General features: G+C 31.8%; 1 protein-coding gene and 1 pseudogene across 2 annotated transcripts; both read right to left on the bottom strand.

Annotated features, from left to right (window-relative positions):
* Positions 1-17,656: 17,656 nt before the first annotated feature.
* GGTG_20008 lies at positions 17,657-17,728 on the bottom strand (annotated as a pseudogene). The gene has a single exon. The product of its transcript is annotated as a tRNA-OTHER (tRNA).
* A 1,046-nt stretch (positions 17,729-18,774) lies between these two features.
* On the bottom strand, positions 18,775-22,203 carry GGTG_00989 (hypothetical protein; the record flags this gene model as incomplete). The annotated part of the gene is made up of 8 exons (XM_009218744.1): positions 18,775-18,782; positions 18,998-19,164; positions 19,557-19,715; positions 19,989-20,028; positions 20,082-20,122; positions 20,700-20,823; positions 21,254-21,266; positions 22,183-22,203. The coding sequence occupies 8 exons, from the start codon at positions 22,201-22,203 to the stop codon at positions 18,775-18,777; spliced, it is 573 nt and encodes a 190-aa protein (XP_009217008.1).
* Between the last annotated feature and the right edge of the window lie 402 nt (positions 22,204-22,605).

Genomic DNA, 22,605 nt, shown 5'->3' with positions numbered 1-22,605 from the left:
TGCAAATTACGTAATATATAGTTACGTAATTAAATATTTTAAATATTATTTATATAAAACTGAGTTTTGTGTATTTAATGGTGGTATTTTTATACTTATAATTATAATAGTTAATTTAATATTAAGCTTTAAACTGTAACTTTTTACTAACTTAACGAGTAACTTAAACAACTTAATTCCCAACCCTGGGTTCGAATAAATTTCCGTTATTTATGCATAAAAATAAATAGCTGCGTTATTTTTGCTTATTAATTCGTAATAATTATTAATGGTTAATAAAATATTTAAAGGGTTTTTTTAATAAAGTTTAAAATAAATTTAACTTTTTAAGGCTGGGGTAATTACATTTTTTTTAAATTTACCGCTTTATTGCAGCGTTTTTCCTTTTGCTATTTTTTTCCTTTTTTATTTTTAATTTTTAATTCATTTATTAATAATGTTGCTTGATAAATGTTACAGTTAAGCCTTTGCTTTTAAGGTAAAGCACCGAAGGAATACTAAGCAATAGCACGTAACTTAACAATTAAAAGGATTTACAAAGTATTTTGGGTACGGTTTAAATGCTTGCTCCAAAGGTTACTTAAAACAGTAAAAAACCCTTCCTTTTTATACTTTGCTTTTAAAACAAGCACTTGCTTTGCTTAAAGGTTAATACTTGCGATCTTTTAAGTATTGCAAGTATTAATAATATTATTAATACTTTTAATATTAAGCGTACCATTTGTCCGTTACGTAACGGTGCGGGGTAACCGCTTTTTAAACCGACGGACTTTACCCATTTATTTTTTTATTAATTGTATCCGTTGGTTGTGTCACGGTACGCGTCGGGGCACCTGGGGAAGAACCTGAGGCCGCACTCTTAGCGCGCCAACGTCACGCTTACAAAACCGCAACAGAACGCCAGGGACGCTCTGCCCAAATAGCTTCCTCTTCGTGCAACAACAAAGCCTTTTTTATAACAATAAAATGTAAGCCGTAGCAATTTGTTGCACTTTAAATTTTCGAAACCCGATATTAACATATTCCGTTTTTTTTTTGCCAATAACTTTGTAAAACGGTAGCATACTTTTTCGCTTACAATTAACCAACGTTAATACTTACCCTAAATTTTGCCGTATAATTTCGGAAAAACATTTCCATTTCCCCGATTTAATTTTTTTAACCAAATAACCCGTTAGCAAATTACCGCTGCGGTTATACCATATCCACCGCATTTAACGCCTTTAAAACGGGCCTTTCGGGCTTAACAATAACAATTTTACAAAACGCTATTTTTTTATTTCCAACCTTGCATTCCATACGCAAAGCAATTTAAAACAATTTTAGCAATTACGCCGTTTTATATTTCGCTTTGCATTTAAAACGTTTTAATAAAACCCAAACCTAATTTAAACATATTTTCCGGGTTATAAAAACCCGTTTTTAAACCATTAACAAATTGCTAACAATATACCGTTAAAACGCCGATACCGTTTACGTTATAATTTCGAACCAAAAAATAACAATTTGCAAATTTTAAATTTAAATCCAATAGCTATTTAGCCAAACCATATTTATACCAATTACAAATACGCCCTTTTTAACGCAACCTTTTAAAACCGCCGCGTTATTGCCAGCAATCCGCCCCCGAATAACCACTTTCGAAATTTTTAAAAGCATAAAAATAAACCAAATTTAGCAATAAAAGCATTATACCAATTAGCGCTTTTTGCTTAAAGTACAAATAAAACTATACCGGGCCGCTTTTTTAACGTTATTAAAACGCGTTTTTTTTTTGTCCTAACATTTAAGCAATAACGCTTTTGCTTTTATAAAAACGAAAATTAACCAAATTGTTACGGCCGGCAATAACGTTTTCCAATAGCCCGTTGGTTAACGTAATTACCCAAACGTTATTAAAACGCTAAATTAAATTTACATTATTACTAATATATTAATAAAAGCCAATCGAAATTTTAAATTATTCGCTTAAAATAATTCTTTTTTTAACAATTTTATCGGCAATTTTATTAAGCTTAGCAATATGTGCAATTTATTTAACAACTTACAAATATTGGCCTTTAAGCAAAAAGTAAACCGTTTATTGCATAAAACCATTACGTTAATTATGGAACGCCCAAAACCTAACAATTTCGAAAGGTAAATAAATTTATTCCGGAATTTAACCAATAACATCGCCAACAACATTTTCCGGGGCAAACAAAACGTTAACGCCCATTTTTTAATACGCTATCCCAACGCTAACGATGCGCTAAAACCGGCCCAGCATTTAAACGCTATAAATTTTAACAAAATTACGATAAAGCCCCAACCCCCCTTTACTAACGCCCGAAAAAAGTACAAGCGCACTAATAATTTGTACTTTTATTGCGGCGGGGCGGGGCACCAAGCAACCGCTTGCACAAAAAAAAAAGCTAAAAAAATAAGCTTTAAGTACAATTGCTTTTAAAGCCATTAGCATTTCGCTAACAACTTTTTAAAAAAATAAAAGTATATTTACATTTAATAAAACCCAATTTTACTTTTTTATTTTACAACAAGCTTTTTACCGAAAAAACGCTACCAACCCGGTACCGCACCCTTTTAAATACCAAATGTTCCTTATAAGCATTTATTAACAACATTTTTGCGCACAACCATAACTTGCCACGCTTTGCCTTGCCCAAACCCATCCTTTTAAAATTGGCTAATAATAAAGTTACGAATTACTTTCGCAAATGCGTTAAAATGCGCTACCATATTGCTTGCTAAATAAAAACGTTTACCATATACATTTGGTTATTAAAAACGGGAAGCCTTAACATTATACTAAAGCTTTTTTAGCTACGTTACTATAACCCTTATATTAATTAAATAACGGGCTTAATAATTATATACAGCATTACGCTATTAAAACTAAACCTAAACGCTAGCAATTTATTACGCAACCGCTTAAAAAACAACGATAACAAATTTAACCCCGCAAATATACGCATGCTTAACGTTCCCAATTTTATATTATTTTGCAAATAAAAAAGCGTGCAATTTAAATAAACAACCATAGCAAAGCTTTACGCTAAAACTTGCCCCAAACCTTTAATACCCTTAATAAGCGCCAACCAATTCGCTAACAATACGTTAATGGAAATTTTCCGCTCCATTTTAACTTTATCCAATAAAATCCTTCGGGATATGCTAAAACTACGCTTAACCGCATTCCAAAATTGGGTTAAAAAGGCATTACATTTCCGGCGCATTTTTAACGATAATATCCAAAAATACCTGGATAGCAAGCCCCCCGTTACGATAAAAAAATTTTTATAGCGCTTTCCCCACGAATTTTGCAATTTAGCGTTATGCTTTTTTCCCCAAAACGCTAACAAATTATTACCGCATTGCTTTTCCAATTACAAAATCGAATTGTTCCCAAGCAAAACGCCCCTTTACCATTACAATAAATTTATATTTTAAAAGGAATTTCGAATTGTTAAAAAGTATTTAAATAAATACCTGGCGAAAAGCTTTATACGCAACAATATATCGCTAGCGGTTGCCCCGGTTTTTTTAGCAAAAAAACCCGGGGGGGAAATCCGCGTTTGTATTAATTACCGGGATTTAAATAACGTTACCGTAAAAAATAAATATCCTATCCTTTTAATTAAAAAAATACTAAACGCTTTTTCGAAAACCAAATATTTTACCAAATTAAATATTATTGCGGCGTTTAACCGCTTACGAATTGCCCTAAAAAACGAATGGAAAATAGCGTTTATTACCAAATTCGGCTTTTTTAAATGCTTAATAGCAAATTTCGGCATAACAAGCGCTTTTAACTTTTTTTAATACTATATTAACCGCATTTTGTTAAATGCATTAAACCGTTACGCCATAACATACCTTAACAACGTTTTTATTTATAACAAAACGCAAGCGAAATACTAGCGCTACGTTTGCGTAATGGTTTAAAAACTTGTTAACGCGGGCCTTATTATTAACATTCGGAAATGCAAATTTTTAATACAAAAAACCAAATATTTTGGCTTAATTATTTTAATTACAAAAATCCGCATAAACGAAAAAAAGGTTAAAACAATCCGTTAATGGAAATAGTTTACAATTTTAAAAAAATTCCGCCGTTTTATAAGCTTTACTAACTTTTATTGCCGGTTTATTAAAAGTTTTTTCGCTATCGCCAAACCCCTTTACTTATTAATAAACAAGCAATTATAAGTACGCTAATAGCTTATCGAAACAATAGCAACTTTTTACCAATTTAAAACCGCTTTTTCCTCGAACATCGTGCTTGCATATTATAACCTAACCTTTAAAATAATCGTAAAAACGAACGCTTCCAATTAGGTTACGGGCGGGGTACTATCTTAAATAAATGCGCTTAAAGTACGCCGGCCCGTTGCTTTTTTTTTAACCAAGCACTTACTAACTAAATGCAATTACAAAATTTACAATAAAAAATTGCTTGCAATTATACGCGCTTTTAAAAAATAGAAACCGAAGCTTTAAAAAACCGAAACGCTAGTAAAAATTTAGACAAACTACAAAAACTTACAATTTTTCGCTATTACCAAATTGTTTAACCAACAGCAAATACGTTGGTCCGAATTTTTTAGCAATTTTAAATTCCAAATCGTATATAAGCCAAAAAAAATAGCCATTATACCAAACGCCCTTTCCTAACCCCCCGGCATTAAGCTAACGCTTTATAACATTATTGCAAACAAACGCATTGTTAATAAGCATAAAATCCTTTTCCTTTTAAAACGGTAAGCAAGCAAAACGCCGGCGCAATTTTAATGTTTTTCTTTATATTAATTAAATATTTCCGAACCCATTAACGCGCTTATTAACAAAAGCTATTCCGCGTTTAAGCTTTATTAAAACCTGTTACAATATTTTGTTAACCCGAACATTCGCCATTTTTTAGCGTTTTTGCGCAAAACGTTTAAAATTGTTAAAACCAATTGCTAAGCAATTCGGGGGCGCATTTACGTTAAAAAAAGGCTGTTTATCCTTTTAAACGATGCTTTTCAATTGCAAATACTGTACAAAATGCATAGCTTATTATTTAACGGCTACGCAAAAAAAAGCAAAATATACAATTTATTGCAAAAATTATATTTTTGGCCAAAACTTTTCCGGAACGTTAGCGTTTTTATTCGAAGCTGCCATTTTTGCAAAATGGTTAAAAAAAAAACATTTTTCCAACGGGTTATTTTAACCGTTGCCAATCCCGTTTAAACCATAAGCAAATTTGTTAATAAATTTTATTAACCCGTTGCCGCCGTATAAACGCCGGGGTATTATTTATACCAATATTTTAGTAATAATAAACAAATTAATAAAAATAAAACATTATATTCCAATAAATACCATTAACGCGGGCAATTTAACAAACGCTTACTTATTGGTAATGTACCGCTAATACGGCACCCCTAAAACCATTGTATTCGATAAAAAGCCCCAATTTATATTTAACTTTTGGCGGAAATTGCAGCAACGCTTAAACGTTACTTTAAAAAAATCGTTAGCGTTTTACCCGAAATTTAACGGGCAAACGGAAATTTTAAATGCGTATATAAAGTAATACTTTCGTAATTTTTGCTTTTATTATTAAAACGATTGGGTTAATTAGCTTTTATTGGAAAAATTCGTTAATAACAATTAAATATCGAAAACAACGAAAATTTTACCGTTTTTCGCTAATTACGGGTAAAACCTTTTTATAAAATTCGAACCAATTTTTTCCCCAAATACCAACAATACGCCGGCAAAACAACGGGAAATTTACAATGCGTTTACGATAACCAATAAAATCCAAACAATTTTTAATTATATTAAAGCAATAACAATTGCAACCCAAAAATGGTACAAAAAAGCGGCCAACCGTTACCAAACCAACCCAAGCACGTTCGTTACAAAAAATTAAATTTAAGTAAATACAAAAAACATAACATTTTTAAAATTAACCTTTAAGCTAAACGATAAATAAATTAGCCCATTCCTTATTACCAAAGTTTATAAACAAGCTTTAACCGTTAAACTTTCGCTTTAATACCGCTTATTTCCCGTTTTCCATACTTTATTAATTTAGCGGAACCATTCGAAATTGCCGGAATAAAACGCCATTAACAAAAAATATAACCAACGAATTATTGGCGTTTTTTTAACAAAAAGGGAAAATACCAATAACAACAACAAAAAATGGTTTTTTAATAAAATCCTTAATTTTAAAAAAACGCGGGAAAGCTTTTAATACAAAATTAAATGGCCCGTACTTTACGCCCCGATTTAAAAACCTTACCGCAATTTCGAAAAAGTAAATAACCGCATCCGGAATTTCCACCGTTTGCACCCAAACAAACCCAAATTACCAAATTAATAGCACAAACCAAAAACGGCACAATTTATATAAAAAACAACGGGCCCGGCGTTCCGCTAGCGTTAAAAGCAATAAATACCAAAACGCAAAAGCCGCCCGAAAAAAGCTTAATTGCTATTAGCACAATTCTTTATTAAAATTTTGGTTTTAAAATAACGTACCGCACGTTGGCAATATGCAAACGGTAAGCCAAAGTTAATACGGAAAAACGGCGTTATAGCACCAAACCATTACCGCGCGTTAAAGCGCGCAAAAAATAAATATACGCTTGGAAATACTTAAACGCCGCGTTAACCAAACCTTAAAACCAAACCAAAAAAAAAACAACCAAACGCCGCGTTTAAGCATTATTATTTTTAAACCCTAAAAATTTATTTTTTAAAAATAATAACAAATTGTTAACGGTTTGCTTGCCGTTACCCGCTTTTATTATAACAATTTTTTCCATTTCGTTTTCCGAAAACGATAATAACGATAAATCGCTAACGGCTTGCCCGCCGCTATCCGCTTTTAAAAACAATAACGAAAAAAAAAAGTTACTTTTTTCCCGGTACATTTACCAATCCTTTTCGGGGAAAAAAAATAACCGGAAATTTATGCTAAATAAAAAACATTATTTTAAAAAATTAATCGAAATAACCCCCCGTTACAAGCAAAAAATTCCGGCGCGCCGTTAAATATGCGGTATTATTCCAATCGTTCCCGTTTTTAGCAATAACCGCAAGCTATATAATACATACAATTTCGTAATATTTTTAAATATAAATTTTTTTAGCGGCATGCTAAATCGTATGTTCCGGGTTGCTAAAAAAAAGCTACATTTTCGCCCGGTCCTTTTAAACCGGAAAACGAAAAAAATAATAGCAAAATTAAATGCTAATTAACGAAATGGCGATAACGCGCCGTTAATGCGCTAAAGCAACGAAAAAAACGGGCTAAAACCAATATTAAAACTTTATAAAAAAAAACAAAAGCAAAACGCAAAAACGCTAGCAAAACGTTTATTTAGCGCTAGTTTTGGGGGCCATTTATGCAATAAAAACGCCGTTTAACAGCATTAGCGGCTTTAAAACCACGCATAAAATGGGTGCATATACGCGCAGCACGCGCGCAAATATTCGCTAACAAAATGTATACGCTTTCGGCAACGCCGGTAAAATTTAAAAAAACCGGCGTTCCGTTATCGATACGAAAAAAGCTTTTGTAAACGGCGGCCAAACGCTTAAAATTGCAAAGGTTTTTTTTTATATAAAAAAGCAATTACAAACCGGAACGTTAGCAATACGCCGGCAAACCCCAATTAACAAAACGCACTTTATTACAATTATCCTTTTAATTTTAACATTAATAACATTAAACGTTTAAATAAAATTGCAACCCGTTACCGTTGCGCTAAAACTTCGAACCCGGGCTTACGCAATAAAAATTTTAAATAAAATGCACCAAGCCCGGAATATTATTTTTATATTAATTAATTAGCGTACAAAGCGTTAAAAAGCAAGTAACGGCGCAAAGCGGATAGCGCGCTACCGTACCGGCGCGAATTTCGCGGGCGTTTATATTATTAATTAATATAACGGAAAAAAACAAAAAAGGAACGAAACGATAATAAAAATACAAAGTAACGATAACGTTAAACCGGCGAATTAAAAAATCGTAATGGTAAAAATGGTAATTGTAATTAAAAAAAAAATTAAGCAAACGTAACGCAAAGCGGGGAAAAAATTAAAAAAATGGCAAAAAAACGTTAACGCAACGCGGGGATTCCGTTTTGGGAAAACGGTAAACGAAACATTACAAGCCCGTGCGCAAAAAAACAAAAAAGCGCCCCAAACAAACAAAGCTATGCATGCAACGCTATACCAGCGCAAAGCATTACGTTAGCGCAATTGGAACAATTGCGATTTTGTAATAAAATATTGTTACGGTACGCGTTGGGGCATTTAAAAAGGAACTTAAAGCCGCACTTTTAGCGCGCCAACGTTACGTTTACAAAATCGCAACAAAACGCCAAGGACGCTTTGCCCAAATAGCTTCCTTTTCGTGCAACAACAAAGCCTTTTTTATAACAATAAGGTGTGAGCCGTAGCAAGTTGTAACATTAAGTTGTTTTTTTAATAACTAACCCTTTTTAGCCACATATTACTGTTTTTTCGCCTTTTTATTAATCGTAAATACTATTTTTCCTTATTATTTTCCCATTCCTTTTTTTTAACAAAATATTCGAGCAAATTTAAAAACGGAATTTCCCCGTTTTGCTATTTTTTACCGTTTGTTATTGCAATATTTTTAACTTTTTTTTTTGCTTTTAGCATTAAAATGTTTTTTTATTTTAATTATAAATTCCGTAGTTTTTTTTTGCCGGGCTTTTTTTAATACCTTTTTTCGTTATTTGGATTATATTTATTTAACCCGTATTAATTGTAACGTATTAAAAATAAAAAACTTTTTGCTTCCCCAACCTTGCAACGGGAAAACGCCATTAAATACAGCAAATTTAACATTAAATTTAAACTTTTCGCCCCCGGCTCGCCACCGGACATATGTTCGCGCGCGAACGCGCTTCCGGCGCGGTTGCTAGCGGCGCTAGCAACCCCGTAAGCGGCGGAACGGTTACTAACCGCTTTAAAGCCAGCAATAACACCATTATAACCAACGCCCCCAACCCTTTTATAACGCGCACCAACATTGCAAATTTAAAAATTTAATTAATTAAAATATTAAAGCTTTTTGTACCCCCCGGGTAATACTAAATTAATATTTAAAATTATGGAAAAATAAATTAAAACCGTAATAAACGCATTTAAAACGCGAACCCGTAACCATTGCAATTGCATATTTAACCATTTTTGCATTATAAAAAACGAAATTATTGCTAAAATACGCAACGTTTACAAGCAAATTACCAATTACGCTTCGATTTTGGCAATTGGTTTATTGCAAAGCGGTTAAACCGGCGGCTACCCGTTTACGGTTCGCCTTTACGCATATTTTATTACCGGCCCCCCCCCCCCCCCCCCCCCCAAAATACATTTCCGCGCGCATTAAACGCAAAATTACAATTTTAACTAAAAACGTTTTCCCTAAAATCGCAAATTGCATACCCGTTAAAATTACCATTACATTAATTAAAAAGTTTGGTAACAACGTAAAAGCAATTTGCAAGCTTTTTAATAATAACGTAATAATTTTATTTTATATAACCGCCGTTAAGCATACGGAAAACATTGCGTAAATTATTAAAATATTTAATAATAAAGTAATATATTAAATTCGAATTTATAACGTTATAATTAAAAGCGTTTGTTAAAACGCCGTTAATAATAACAATAAATTGTTGTACGAATTTAAAACGCAAAATATTAAAACAAAAATTAATTTTATTTATATATAAAACGTTTAGCAATTGGAAAAATACGTTACGGTATTAATTAAAATTATATTTCCCGCCGCAGCCCAAACCGTATATAATAACGGTTTGGTATTTAAAAGCGAAATTTTTAACGTTAAACCGTTTGCAACCGGAACAAAAGCCGTTTAATGCTATAAATGCTACGGGTAAAAATATAAATTAAAATTTTGCAAAAAAACAATTCGTTGCCCGCATTGCGCCGGCCCGTTGCATAGCAACGGTAAAAAAAGAAAATTTTTATGCCCGTTTTATAGCGGTTAATTTGTTGCAAAAAAAAGCGAATTAAAATGCTGCAATTGCGAAAGCAATTACTTAGCCTTTTAACAAACGTGCCCCGCAGCAAAAAAAAAATCGAAAAAGCTAAAAACGCGTGTTTAAACCGGCCGAAATAATTTGTTTTGGAAATAAAAAATAAATACGCATTTTAACCGAACCAAACAAACCAACCAGCCGCTTTTACCTTTTTTTCCCGCATTTATTTGCTTTCCGTTTGGCTTTTTTTAACCGTTATAAAAAAACAATTTATTTAATTTAAAATAGCTAACAAAACGCAAACGGAACGGCTTTTTGCTGGATGCAACGAAAATAAAAATAAAATTTCCAATTAAAAAGCTGGTAAGCAAACCACGAAAATTCCGCAATAAAAAAACGTTAAGCTTTTTTAAACCCGCTTTTACAATAAACCAATACTTTATAAATTTAAATTTTGCTTTTTTCGGTTTTAGCAAAACAAAAGGAATAAAAGGAATAAACGAAAGCCGAACCGTTAATAATTTAATAGCATTTAACAATACCGCAATTACCAATACCAACTTTATTTTTGCTTTAAATTATAAAGCTTTCGCTTTACCTTTATTTTAACCGTTTGCATTTTAGCCGGCCCGGCCCGGCTTTACACCGGTTCCGTTTAACCATTTTGCAATTAAAATTACGTTTATTTTTAGCTAACCAATTAACGATAATAACAATTTATAAAAATAAACATATTATATTAAAATATAAAAAAAAGCAAAAAAAAAACAACTTTCCTTTTTACAGCAATAAATAATACGATATTATAACCATTTAAAAGCCGGAACGCAACCAATACAAAAATTTATCGAAACCGTATGGTTGCAATTACGAATTTATTTATTATTAAAAATTTAATTTTAATGCAATACTTTACGTGCATAACCGTTTGGCCTTTAAATTGTAAACCGCCCGGTACGGTTACAATTAAGCTTTAATTACAATTATTACGCCGGAAAGCCCATTTAAAATATATTTAATATATTTACCAAATTTTAAAGCAAATTCCAATTGGGCAATACCTTTTACCATAATCGTTATTTACCCAATCCAAAAATATATAATCCTTACAAACAATTTTAACTTTTATTATTTAATTTGGAATTTATATAATAAATATAACGCAAAAAGCGAACCCTTTTTAAAGTTAGCACGCCGTAAACGGTTTAAATTAATAATGCTTTACGGAAAAATTACGAAAAAAAAACAAAAAAACGAAATAGCACAATTAATTATGCTTGGGTAACGCAACAATTCGAAATAAAATATTTAAAATAAAATAATATAATAAAAAAATCCAACCATTTATTTTAAATACTTTGCGTTTTTATTAAATTGCAACAATTTTAATTTTAATAAACCAAAAATTAAAAATGAAAAAACGTTAAATTAATAAACGAATTTGCAAAATTTAAAATTAAAATAACCAACGAATTAATAACAACCGGAAATATGTACAACGCTAAAACCATAAACAAAAAAACGGATAAATTAATGCAATAATTAACCAAATTTACCAACCAATTTGCTTTTTAAAGGAAACCAAACCCTTTTAATAAACGCGCTTTTTATTAAATACAAAAATTTAACGATTTTTGCAAAAAAGCGAACCGTTTATAACGCGCATTTACCAAAAACAAAACGCAAATAGCATAAAAAGCGTACAAAACCGCAAATAAAGCATTTATTAAAAAAAACGTTAAATAATATTTAACCATTAAAAAAGCGTTATTTCCGTAACGGAATAAAATATTTAAAAAAATGGCGCATTTTAAAAATTCGAAAAATGGGCCCGTTTAAAAAGCTTTTAAAAGAAAACCCAAACCGGTTGCTAAATTTAATTAAAATTAAAAAAAACCCAAATTCGTTACGCAATTATAAAAAAAAACCGAAATTTTATTAACCAAGTTTTTTCCAAACCCGTTAACCTATATATTTAATATTAGCAAAATTAATTTTTCGAACCATTTTTTCCTAAACCTTTTTTAAATGCCCGTATTTATTATTCCGCAAAATATTATAAAAGCAATGGGCCGTACCAAATTATAAAAAGCTATAAGTTAAAATTATTTTTCGAACGGGTTATTTAAAGCCGCCGAATTGCCGGGCGCAATCGTTATTGCAAAATTTGCTAACGCAACAATTGCTATAAGCTATTTTTCGAAGCGCTTTAAAAAAGCCTTTACGGTAATGCTATTTAAATTAAGCAAAACTACCGAAAAAAAAAACCAACCGGGGAATAAAAGCTTATTGCTTTAGTATTATTAATTTAAAAAGCCATTAAATTAATTACAATAAAACAAATTGTTAACGAAACGGAAAAAAAAGGCATTTTTTCCAACGGTTAAATGGGCAACCAATAAATTAAAAGTACGGAATTAACAATTTAAAAAGTAATGGAAATTATTATTATAGCATAAAATTACGGCGTTATTGCGTTGTTATTATAATTTAATTTATCCGGAACATTTAATACCATTAACCATTTACGGTTACTAAATACGTTAAAAAAGCACGGCTTTTTTTTACCAATTATAAAATGGGTAAAAGGGTAGCTAGCAAATAAAACGGCCATTTTGCAATTTAACGGCAATACGTTAAATTTTATTTTAATTTAAACCGAAATTTTTTAAAAAAAATAATTATTTTTTATACTTTTTATTATATATATTGCATTATTATACAAAAATTTCGAAAGCATTTTAAAAATTTTCGTTACCGGTTTTGCTAACGATATTAATTTATTAGCAATAAAAAATACCGCAAAAAATACGGCCCGTTTTTTAAAAACAATTTGGCCAAAATGCAAAGCAAAGCATAAATAATTAAATACGGCATAAAATTTAATAGCATTAAAACAAAATTTATCCATTTTAATAAAAACGAAAATACGCCCGTAATTTAATTTAGCAATACGGCAATAGCTTTTAACCAAACGGTTAGGTTTTTTAAAATTTAATTAAATGCTTGCTTTAATTTTAAAAAATATATTAAAAAAGCAAAAAGCAAACAAAAAAAGCAATAATTAGCATTTACCCGATTTATTTCGTTAATATAAAGCAATACGTTTGCAAAAAAAAAGCTTTTTTACAATATAATTTACCGTACGGCTTTGGCATACGGCGCAATAACTTTCCATATTGTTATACCGGCAACGGGCCGTTTTAAAAGCGCCGTTAAACAATTTTAAAAAAAATAGCGCGCGTATTTAAAAATTATTGCCGGGGCTTACAAAATTACTTTATTAGCCAATTTCGAAATTAAATGTTTTACCCCCCCAATTAATTTATATTTAAATAAAATGGTATTAAAAGCAAAAAAAAATGGAAAAAATTTGGAATAAAAAACGTAATCCAAACCGGTATTAATAAGGTAAAGCAATATTTTCAATAATTAAAGCACCGCAAAAAAACAAAAATATTACATTTATTTAATTTAGCAAGCAAAAACCGGTAAGCGCAAAAATGGAATTTAACGAAACCTTTTAAACCCAAACCCGGCCTCGCCCCGGCAATTATATAAATAAAAACCAAAATAAAAGCTAACGCTAAAGCATAAAAATTAGCAAACCAAAAGCAAAAAAAGGAAAAAAAAATGGTTTAAAATCGAATAAAACGCTAAATGCAAAAATACCCGCGTTATAACAATAAAAACAAACCCATTCCGGCCCGTAACCTTTGCAAATAAACCAAATTTTAACGGTTTAATATTAAAAGCATACCAAAAATTTACTAAAGCTTAAAACGTTATAGCCATTTAATTAAAAACGGAAAAATTGGGATTAAAAGCGTTTTTGTAAAATAAAAACGGTTTTAACGCGCATACGCCCCGTTGCCCGTACAAAACCGGGCAACAAAAAATAGCATTTTATTTGCTAACCGTATACTTTTTCCACGCTAAATAAAAAGCAAATTTGGGCTAAAAAAAATATAAATTACCGTAAAGCATATTTTAAACAATAGCAATAAAAAATAAATATTATTACCAAAACCGAAACGAATTAAAATTGCTTTTTTTTGCCCCCTTTTTTTTTATTAACCGCACGCTTAGCAATTAAAATAAGCAAATTTAACAATTTTAAAATGGTAAAAAGAAACGACCGGTTAAAAATGCAAGCACAAAAAAAACGAACCGCTTTAAATAAATAACCCAACGCCAAATTAATTACCAAACGCAAATACCCAAATTATTAACCCAATATAAAAAAGCTACGAATATACGCCCAACCGTACCTAACAATACCCAATAGCAAGCCCGGGAAAGAACCGTTGCTTTACATATTTTAGCGCTTGCGAATTTTTTCCCGCAACATTTCCAATATTTTGTTAAAAAACGCTAAATTGTTTTTATTATTAGCTTATTTTATAATTGCTATACAAAATTGTTTATATAAGTTAAAAAGCGCAAAAAAAGCAATAAAAATAGCACCGTTACCGGAAAAAAACTGGCATTTATTAATTGCTAAACTTGCTTAAAAGCGAATTTTTTAATTTTTAAATTATTAATAATTTTCGCAGCTTTGTTAATACGCAATAAAGCATTAAAAGCTTTTAAAGCGTAAAAAGCGAAAGCTTAAAGTACCGATATTATATTGCCGGAAAGGAACCGCATAAGCTTTAAACCGGCAACATTTGCACTTATAAAAACCCCGGCGCCGAAAAAAGGAAGTATCCAAAAACGGTTAAAGCTAAAGCTAGCACCGGTAAGCACCCCAAATTTATTAACTCCGTTTTTATTAATACGCCAAAACGTAAAAACCTTAATTACCAAAACGTTGTAAGTTTTTTAGCATTATTTTATACCGTTAACGAACCAGCAAATTACAAAAAGCCGATAAAATTAAAGCAATTTATTAAACATTTGCGGCAATTATTTATTTTAAAATAACGCATATTTTTAATTTTGGAAAACGTTTTATAATATTTAGCGAAAAGCCCGGCGGTAGCACGAACTTTTTTAATTGCAATAAAATAAAGCTAAAGAAAAATACGTTAATAACCCGGCTAAATAAAGGATAAAAAACAATTTACCGTTTTATACCAAACGTTTCGATTAATATAAAAACAATAAAATAACGCGTTCGAATTTAAAGCAATTAGCAAATTAGCAAATATAAAAATTACCCGAAATTACAAAAAAAACAAATTAATTTTAAAATAACAAACCGCAATTTTGCCAAACCGCGTTTTCCCGTTTTGCTTTTTATTTAAATTATTAATTAAGCAATTAACGCAACCTATATAAATTTTACGCGCAAAATTAAATAATTAACCAAAATGCAAATGGGAAAAAAACGAAAAAAGCATTTACGTTATTTGCTAAAAAAGTACAATGCTTTTAAAAATGGCCATTAAAGCGTTTATCGCTTTGCGGGTTATAAATTTATATTATTAAATATGTAATAAAATTAAAAAAAAAAACGAAACGAAAGCAAAAAAATAAAAATAAAATTAACAATGTAATTAGCATTAATTTACGCGTTATTGCTATTGTTATTATTATTGCTATTGTTAAAAAAGTTATTGCTATTATCGAACATTTTTACCGGAAAAAAACGGGTAGCGGAACGGGCAAAAAAAGCGATAAAAGCAATAGGATTGGAAAAATTGGAAGCAGCAAAACCGGATGCAAACTTTTTATCCGCCCAACCATTATTACGAACGCCGTTACCGCCGCAGCCACCGCGTTTGGCAAAATTGGTTTTAACTTTGCCTTTTTTTTGGGGAAAGCCGCTAATTAGCATTGCAACCAATTAAAAGTAAAGTTAAAAATGGCCGGAAATAAAATAAATAAAAGCATAGCCAAGCGTTAAAAAAAGCGCGTTAAAAAAGGATTAAAACGATAAAAAATAGCCGAAAGTAATGCGGGAAAAAAAGCGGTTAAAAAAACAAAGCGTTGCACCAAAAAAAAGTAAAAAAAAAAAGAAAAAAAAGGAAAAGGAAAAAGGAAAAAGAAAAAAATAAAAAAAACAAGCAAAATAAAAGGAAAGCACCGGTAAAAAAGCAACCTTTCCAAACCCTTCCAAAGCTATTACGCCGGCAAAAAAAAGCACAATTACCTTCCAAAATACAATTACTTACTTTTAACCCAATAAAATTACAAATATTTAAATAGCAAGCTTAAAAAGTACCGTTACCCTAACGGAAACGGCTAAATATTAACTTAATAAAAATACGTACGAAAACGTTAATAAAAACGGCCGTTAATATTTAGCCATAAAAAATAAAATAACGATATAAAAAAAGCTACGTTATACCAAATACAAACCGTACTTAAAAGCATAACGCAAAGCCGAAAGCGCAAAGCGCGGGCTTTACGCAACAATTACCCGGCTAGCTAAATTTTCGCCCATTTAGCAACAACCGCCGGAATTACCCCAAAACAATAGCGTTTTTTTAAAACCACATTTTTTACACGTTTTTTTTATAATTTTTTTTATATATTAATTTTTTATTTTTATTTTACCATTATACCTTTTTTAGCCAGGGGTACGAAAACGTTTTTTTGCCGAAGCATTTATTAGCAATCGAACGAATTACAATAAACGGAACCGGCAATTTAATACCAACCCGGCACCGGTTCGTAAGCGCAAAGTTTTTTTCCTTAAACCAAACCCAAAGGTTTCCTTTACGCAACATTTAGCAATAGCATTAAGGTTTTTTTTATAAATAAAATAAAGTATAAATATATTATTGTATTTATACGCTATTATGTTTATGGAAAAAACTTTAATGCTGCGGCTAAATACATGCAAATGGGGGAAAACCTTTGGGTTAAGCCTAAAAAAGAAAAACTTTATGCTTGCGTTTCCGCCTTTTTGGCAATGCGCTTCCGTAACGGTGTTAAACCGCTTTGGCTAACGTTTACTTTTTTCCACGCTCGATTGCTTGTAAGGGCTCCACTCGGGAATTAACCGTTTTCCCGCGTGCAGCCCCTTTTGCAAAGGGCCGACAAAGCCGCGTCCTGCTTGCTTGTGGTTGGTTGGTTGGTTCGTTATTCGATTTGCTAGGCTAGCCCTTTTGCCGGGGGGGTTACGAATCGGGTCCATTTCGGTTAAAAGGGTCCTTTGCCGGTTTTTTTGCTTAAGCTTGTCCAGGGCGCTTAGGGGGCCCTTCCACGCACTTAACCTGGCCCCTTTAGCACCCGGCCCTTTTCCTTCCCGTTACCGTTTTGTTGGCTTGGCCTTTAGCGTTTTGGGCTATTTGGGGCGGTAAGGTTAAAGTTGGGGCTAGGGCTGCAAAGGGGGTTAAAGCTTGTAGTTAATATTTAAAAAAGAAAGGGATGGTAATCGAATTCGTCGGTTTTGTGCGTGCATTCGTTGGGGTAAGGTTAGGCCCTTTTAAGGGCCTTCCCGTTGCCTCCTTTTTGGCCTAGCCTTCTGCATTTTGGGCCTTCGAAGTGGTGCCAGGAGGGGTTGGAAGGGGTTGGGGTTGGAGGGGTCGGAATCGGATCAATTATCGGGATCGTTGGTTTTTGTGCGTGGGTGAAAATCAACTCGGGCGAGGCCCGTTGGCGTAACGGCCCCTTTTTCTTTCCGGCCCAGCAAGGCGGGCGGCTAAGGAACAAAAAGTCCTTTGTGGTTTCGACGGGATTCGAACCCGTGGTCCTGGCGGGACCAGCCTGGTGCAGAGCCACTGCACCACGAGGCCAAAGTATAAATATATATAATTGTAACGTATTAACCCTTTTTTATGCTTAATTGTTGCACGCTACCTTGTAATTTTCCAAATTTTGGAATAAAATTAATTTTATATTAAACGAAATTTATCGTTTAAAAAACAAGCGTAAATATTTTCAGAAATAAAAAAAATCCTGGCAAAAGCGGTGCGTTTAAATGTTTTGTTGTAATTTGGATAATGTTAAAAAATTAAACCGGGTTAAACGGGAAAAACCTGCAAAAGTTATTATTCCAATGGTAATTAGCCCTTTTTTTTGCTTTAACACGATTTTTTATTTATTTTTTAATTAGGCAATTTTAAAGGTTAATTTTAATTTTAATTTGCTTGCTCTTTTTTAATTGCGTAAGTTGTAACTTTTTTAACAACCTTTTTAATTGTATGGCGCAATGGTAACGCGTTCGTTTTTGTAGCGGAAAGTTTTAAGTTTAACTCCCGGTGCAACTTAGTACTAAAAAAGCCGTAACCGTTAGCGGCGGCATTTTTATTACGCCCTTTTTTTTGCTTAAGCTTACTAGCTTATCCCTTTTAATATTATTAAGTTCAACATTAACTGCTTCCCCAACCTCGCAACGGGAAAACGCCATTAGCTACAGGGTTCGGAATTTAGTCAAAAGTCATTAGTCAAAGTTATGACTTTTTTAGTCAAGTCAGTCAAAGTCAACGGGATAACTAACTAATAACTGACTTATTATTTTTTTAACTAACTAAATTAACTTACCAAGTTATTTTAAGTCATTTTTTGCATAGGTTTTACATAATTTTCGTATAACTTTATTATTTTTTAACGTTATTTTAAAATAAAATTATTTAAAATTAACGTAAAAATATATAAAAAAAAATATAAAAGAAATAATAATAATAATAATAATAAAAATAATAATAATGAAAACGGTAAAAATAATAATAATTTTTGCTTTTTTATTTTTAATTTTATATTTAACTATTTATTTACTTATTTATTTACTTTTATATTTATTTATATATTTACGTACCTTTTTCCATATTTAAGTATATATTTAATTACCTATTTAATTAATTTTATACGTATATACTTTACTATTTATCCAAATAACTTAAAATAACTAGCTAAGTTACTTAAGTCAAGTTATTAGTTAGTTACTTCAAGTTAAAGTTACCGCGGTAATTAAATTAGTTAGTTAAAGTTAAAAGGGTAACTTAACTAACTAACTAAATTCCGAACCCTAATTAGCTACAACAAATTTAACATTAAATTTAAACTTTTCGCCCCCGGTTCGCTACCGGACGTATGTCCGCGCGCGAGCGCGCTTCCGGCGCGGCTGCTAGCGGCGCTAGCAGCCCCGTAAGCGACGGAACGGTTACCAACCGCCCCGAAGCCAACAACAATACCATTATAACCAACGCCCCCAACCCTTTTCCAACGCGCGCTAGCATTGCAAATTTAAAAAACCAATTAATTAAAAAACTAAAACTTTTCGTGCCCCCCGGTAATACCAAATTAATGCTTAAAATTGTAAAAAAATAAACCAAAATTGTAACAAACGCGTTAAAAACGCGGATTTGCAACCTTTGCAATCGCATGTTTAACCAATTTTATATAATAAAGAACGAAATTATTGCTAAAATACGCAACGTTTGCAAATAAATTACCAATTACGCTTTGATTTTGGCCGTTGGGCTGCCGCAAAGCGGTTAAACCGGCGGTTACCCAATTACAATCCGGCTTTATGCGTTTTTTATTACTGGCCCCCCCCCCCCCCCCCGAAATATATTTCCGCGCGCACCGAGCGAAAAATTACGATTTTAACCGAAAACGTACCCCCCGAAATTGCAAATTGCATATCCGTTAAAATTACAATTACGTTGGTAAAAAAGTTCGGCAATAACGTAAAAGCAATTTGCAAGCTTCCAAACGGTAACGTAATAATATTTTTCCATATAATTATAACCAAATATACGAAAAATACCGTATAAATTGCTAAAATGTTTGAAAATAAAGCAATATACCAAACCCAAACGTATAACGCGGTAATTAAAAGCATTTAATAAAATGACGCTAACAATAACAACGCATTTTTACAAAAGTTTAAAATGCAAAATATTAAAGCAAAAATTAATTTTATTTACGTATAAAACGCCCGGCATTTTAAAAAATACGCTACGGTATTAGCCCAAATTATATCCCCCGCCGCAACCCAAACCGCATGCAATAACGGCTTCGTATTTAAAAGCGAAATTTTTAACGTTAAACCGTTTGCAACGGGGGCAAAAACCGCTTAATGCTTTAAATGCTATAAATAAAAATATAAATCGAAATTTTGCAAAATAACGGCTTATTGCTTACATTGCGCCGGGCCGCTGCATAGCAACGGCAAAAAAAAGGAACTTTTATGCCCTTTTTATAGCAATTAATTTATTGCATAAAAATGCAAACCGAAATGTTGCAATTGCGGAAACAATTACCCGGTTTTTTAACAAACGTGCCCCGTAATAAAAAAAGAAATTAAAAAAGCTAAAAGCGCATTTTTAAACCAATTAAAACAAGTTGTTTTAAAAACGGGGGGAAAGCGCGCACCCCGCCCGAACCAAACCGGCTAACCGGCCGCTTTCCTTTTTTCCGCTTTTATCCGCCCCCCCGGGCCCCCCTTAACCGTTATATAAAAAAAATAACGATTTGTTCGATTTAAAATTGCTAACGAAACGCAAACGAAACGGTTTTTTATTAAAAGCAATAAAAACAAAAAAAAGTTCCCAAACAAAAAAAAAGTAAGCAAATTACGAAGGTTTTGCAATAAAAAAAATAACAAGCTTTTTTAAACCGGCTTTTACGATAAACCGCTATTTTACAAACCCAAATTTCGCTTTTTTCGGCCCCAATAAAATCGGAAAAACGCTTAAAACCCGAACCGTTAACAATTCGATAGCACCCAATAACTTTACAACCGTTACCACCAGCACTTACTTTAACTTTGCTCCCGTTTTTAGCGCCCCCGTTTTACCCCCGTTACAACCGCCGGCGTTCCAACCAACCCGGTTCGGAACCGCATCGAATTTGTTTAACCCCCTAGCAACCGGAATTACCTTTACTTTTAACCAATTAATTAATAACAATAATAACGATTTATAAAAATAATACGCATATTATATTAAAATATATATATAAAAAAAGGAAAAGGCAATTTTTTTTTATAGCAATAAATAATACAATATTATTGCTATCCAAAAACCGGAGCGCAACCGGTACGAAAACCTTTCGAAACCGTACGGTTGCAATTACAAATTAATTTATTACCAAAAATCCAATTCCAACGCAATACTTTACGTACATAATCGCTTTGCCCCAAAATCGTAAACCGCCCGGTGCGGTTACAATTAAGCGTTGGTTATAATTATTACGCTAAAAAGCCCATTTAAAATTTATTCGATATATTTACCAAATTTTAAAGCAAAACCAAATTAAATAACATTTTTTATTACAATTGCTATTTATTTAACCCAAATATATACAATCCTTACAAATAATTTTAACCTTTACTATTTAATATAAAATTTATACAATAAATATAACGCAAAAAGCAAAACTTTTTTTAAAATTAACACGCTGCAAACGCTTTGTATTAATAACGTTATACGGGAAAATTACGAAAACGAAACGAAAAAAACGAAATAGCACAATTAATTACGTTTAAGCATTAAACCAATTTGCAATAAAATATTTAAAATAAAACAATACGATAAAAAAATTTAACCATTTATTTTAAATTTTCCACGTTTTTTTTTAAACCGCAAGCAATTTAATACTAACAAATAATAAATTGGAAATAAAAAAACGTTAAACTTATAAAAAAGCTTGCGAAATTTAAAACGAAAATGGTTTGTAAATTAATAACGATTGGGGATATGTAAAGCGCCGAAAATATAAATAAAAAAACGAACAAATTGGTGCAACAATTAACCCAATTTGCGGATTAGCCAGCTTTTTAACAAAAGCCAAGCCCTTTTAACAAACGCGCTTTTTACTAAACAAATAAATTAAACGATTTACGAAAGGAAACGAGCCGATTATAACGCGCATTTACCAAAAACAAAATATAAATAGCATAAAAAGCGCATAAAGCAGCGAATAAAGCATTTATAAAAAAAACGCTAAATAATAGCTAACCATTAAAAAAACGTTATATTTGCGGCGGGATAAAACATTAAAAAAAACGGCGCGCTTTAAAAGTTCGAAAAATGGGCCCGTTTAAAAAGCTTTTAAAAGAAAACCCAAACCGGTTATTAAATTTGGTTAAAACCGGAAAAAACCCGGATACGCCGCGCAACCATTAAAAAAAAGTTAAAATTTTGTTAACCAAATTTTTCCCAAACCCGCTAACCGATATATTAAACATTAGCAAAACGACCTTTTAAACCCATACGTTCCTTAACCCTTTTTAAATGCTTACATTAATAACGCCGTAGGACATTTTAGCGGTAACGGGCCGCATTAAACCGTAAAAAGCAACGGGTTAAACCCATTTTCCGAACGGTTTATTTAAAGCCGTTAAATACCCGGGCGCAACCGCTATTGCAAAATTTGCTAACGCAACGATTATTACAAGCTATTTTCCGAAACGCTTTAAAAAAGCCCTTACGGTAATGCTACCCAAACCAAACAAAACCACCGAAAAAAAAACAAACCGGGGAATGGAAATTTATCGTTTTATTATTGTTAATTTTAAAAGCAATTAAATTAATTATAGCATAATAAATTGCAAACAAAACGGAAAAAAAAAGCATTTTTTTTAACGGCCAAATGGGCAACCAACGGGTTAAAAGCACGGAATTAGCAATTTAAAAAGTAATAAAAGCTATTATAATAGCATAAA

The sequence above is a fragment of the Gaeumannomyces tritici genome (genome assembly GCF_000145635.1).
Source record: "Gaeumannomyces tritici R3-111a-1 unplaced genomic scaffold supercont2.1, whole genome shotgun sequence".
In the NCBI taxonomy this organism is placed as follows: Eukaryota; Fungi; Ascomycota; class Sordariomycetes; order Magnaporthales; family Magnaporthaceae; genus Gaeumannomyces; species Gaeumannomyces tritici.
This window is presented reverse-complemented; position numbering and strand designations above follow the sequence as displayed.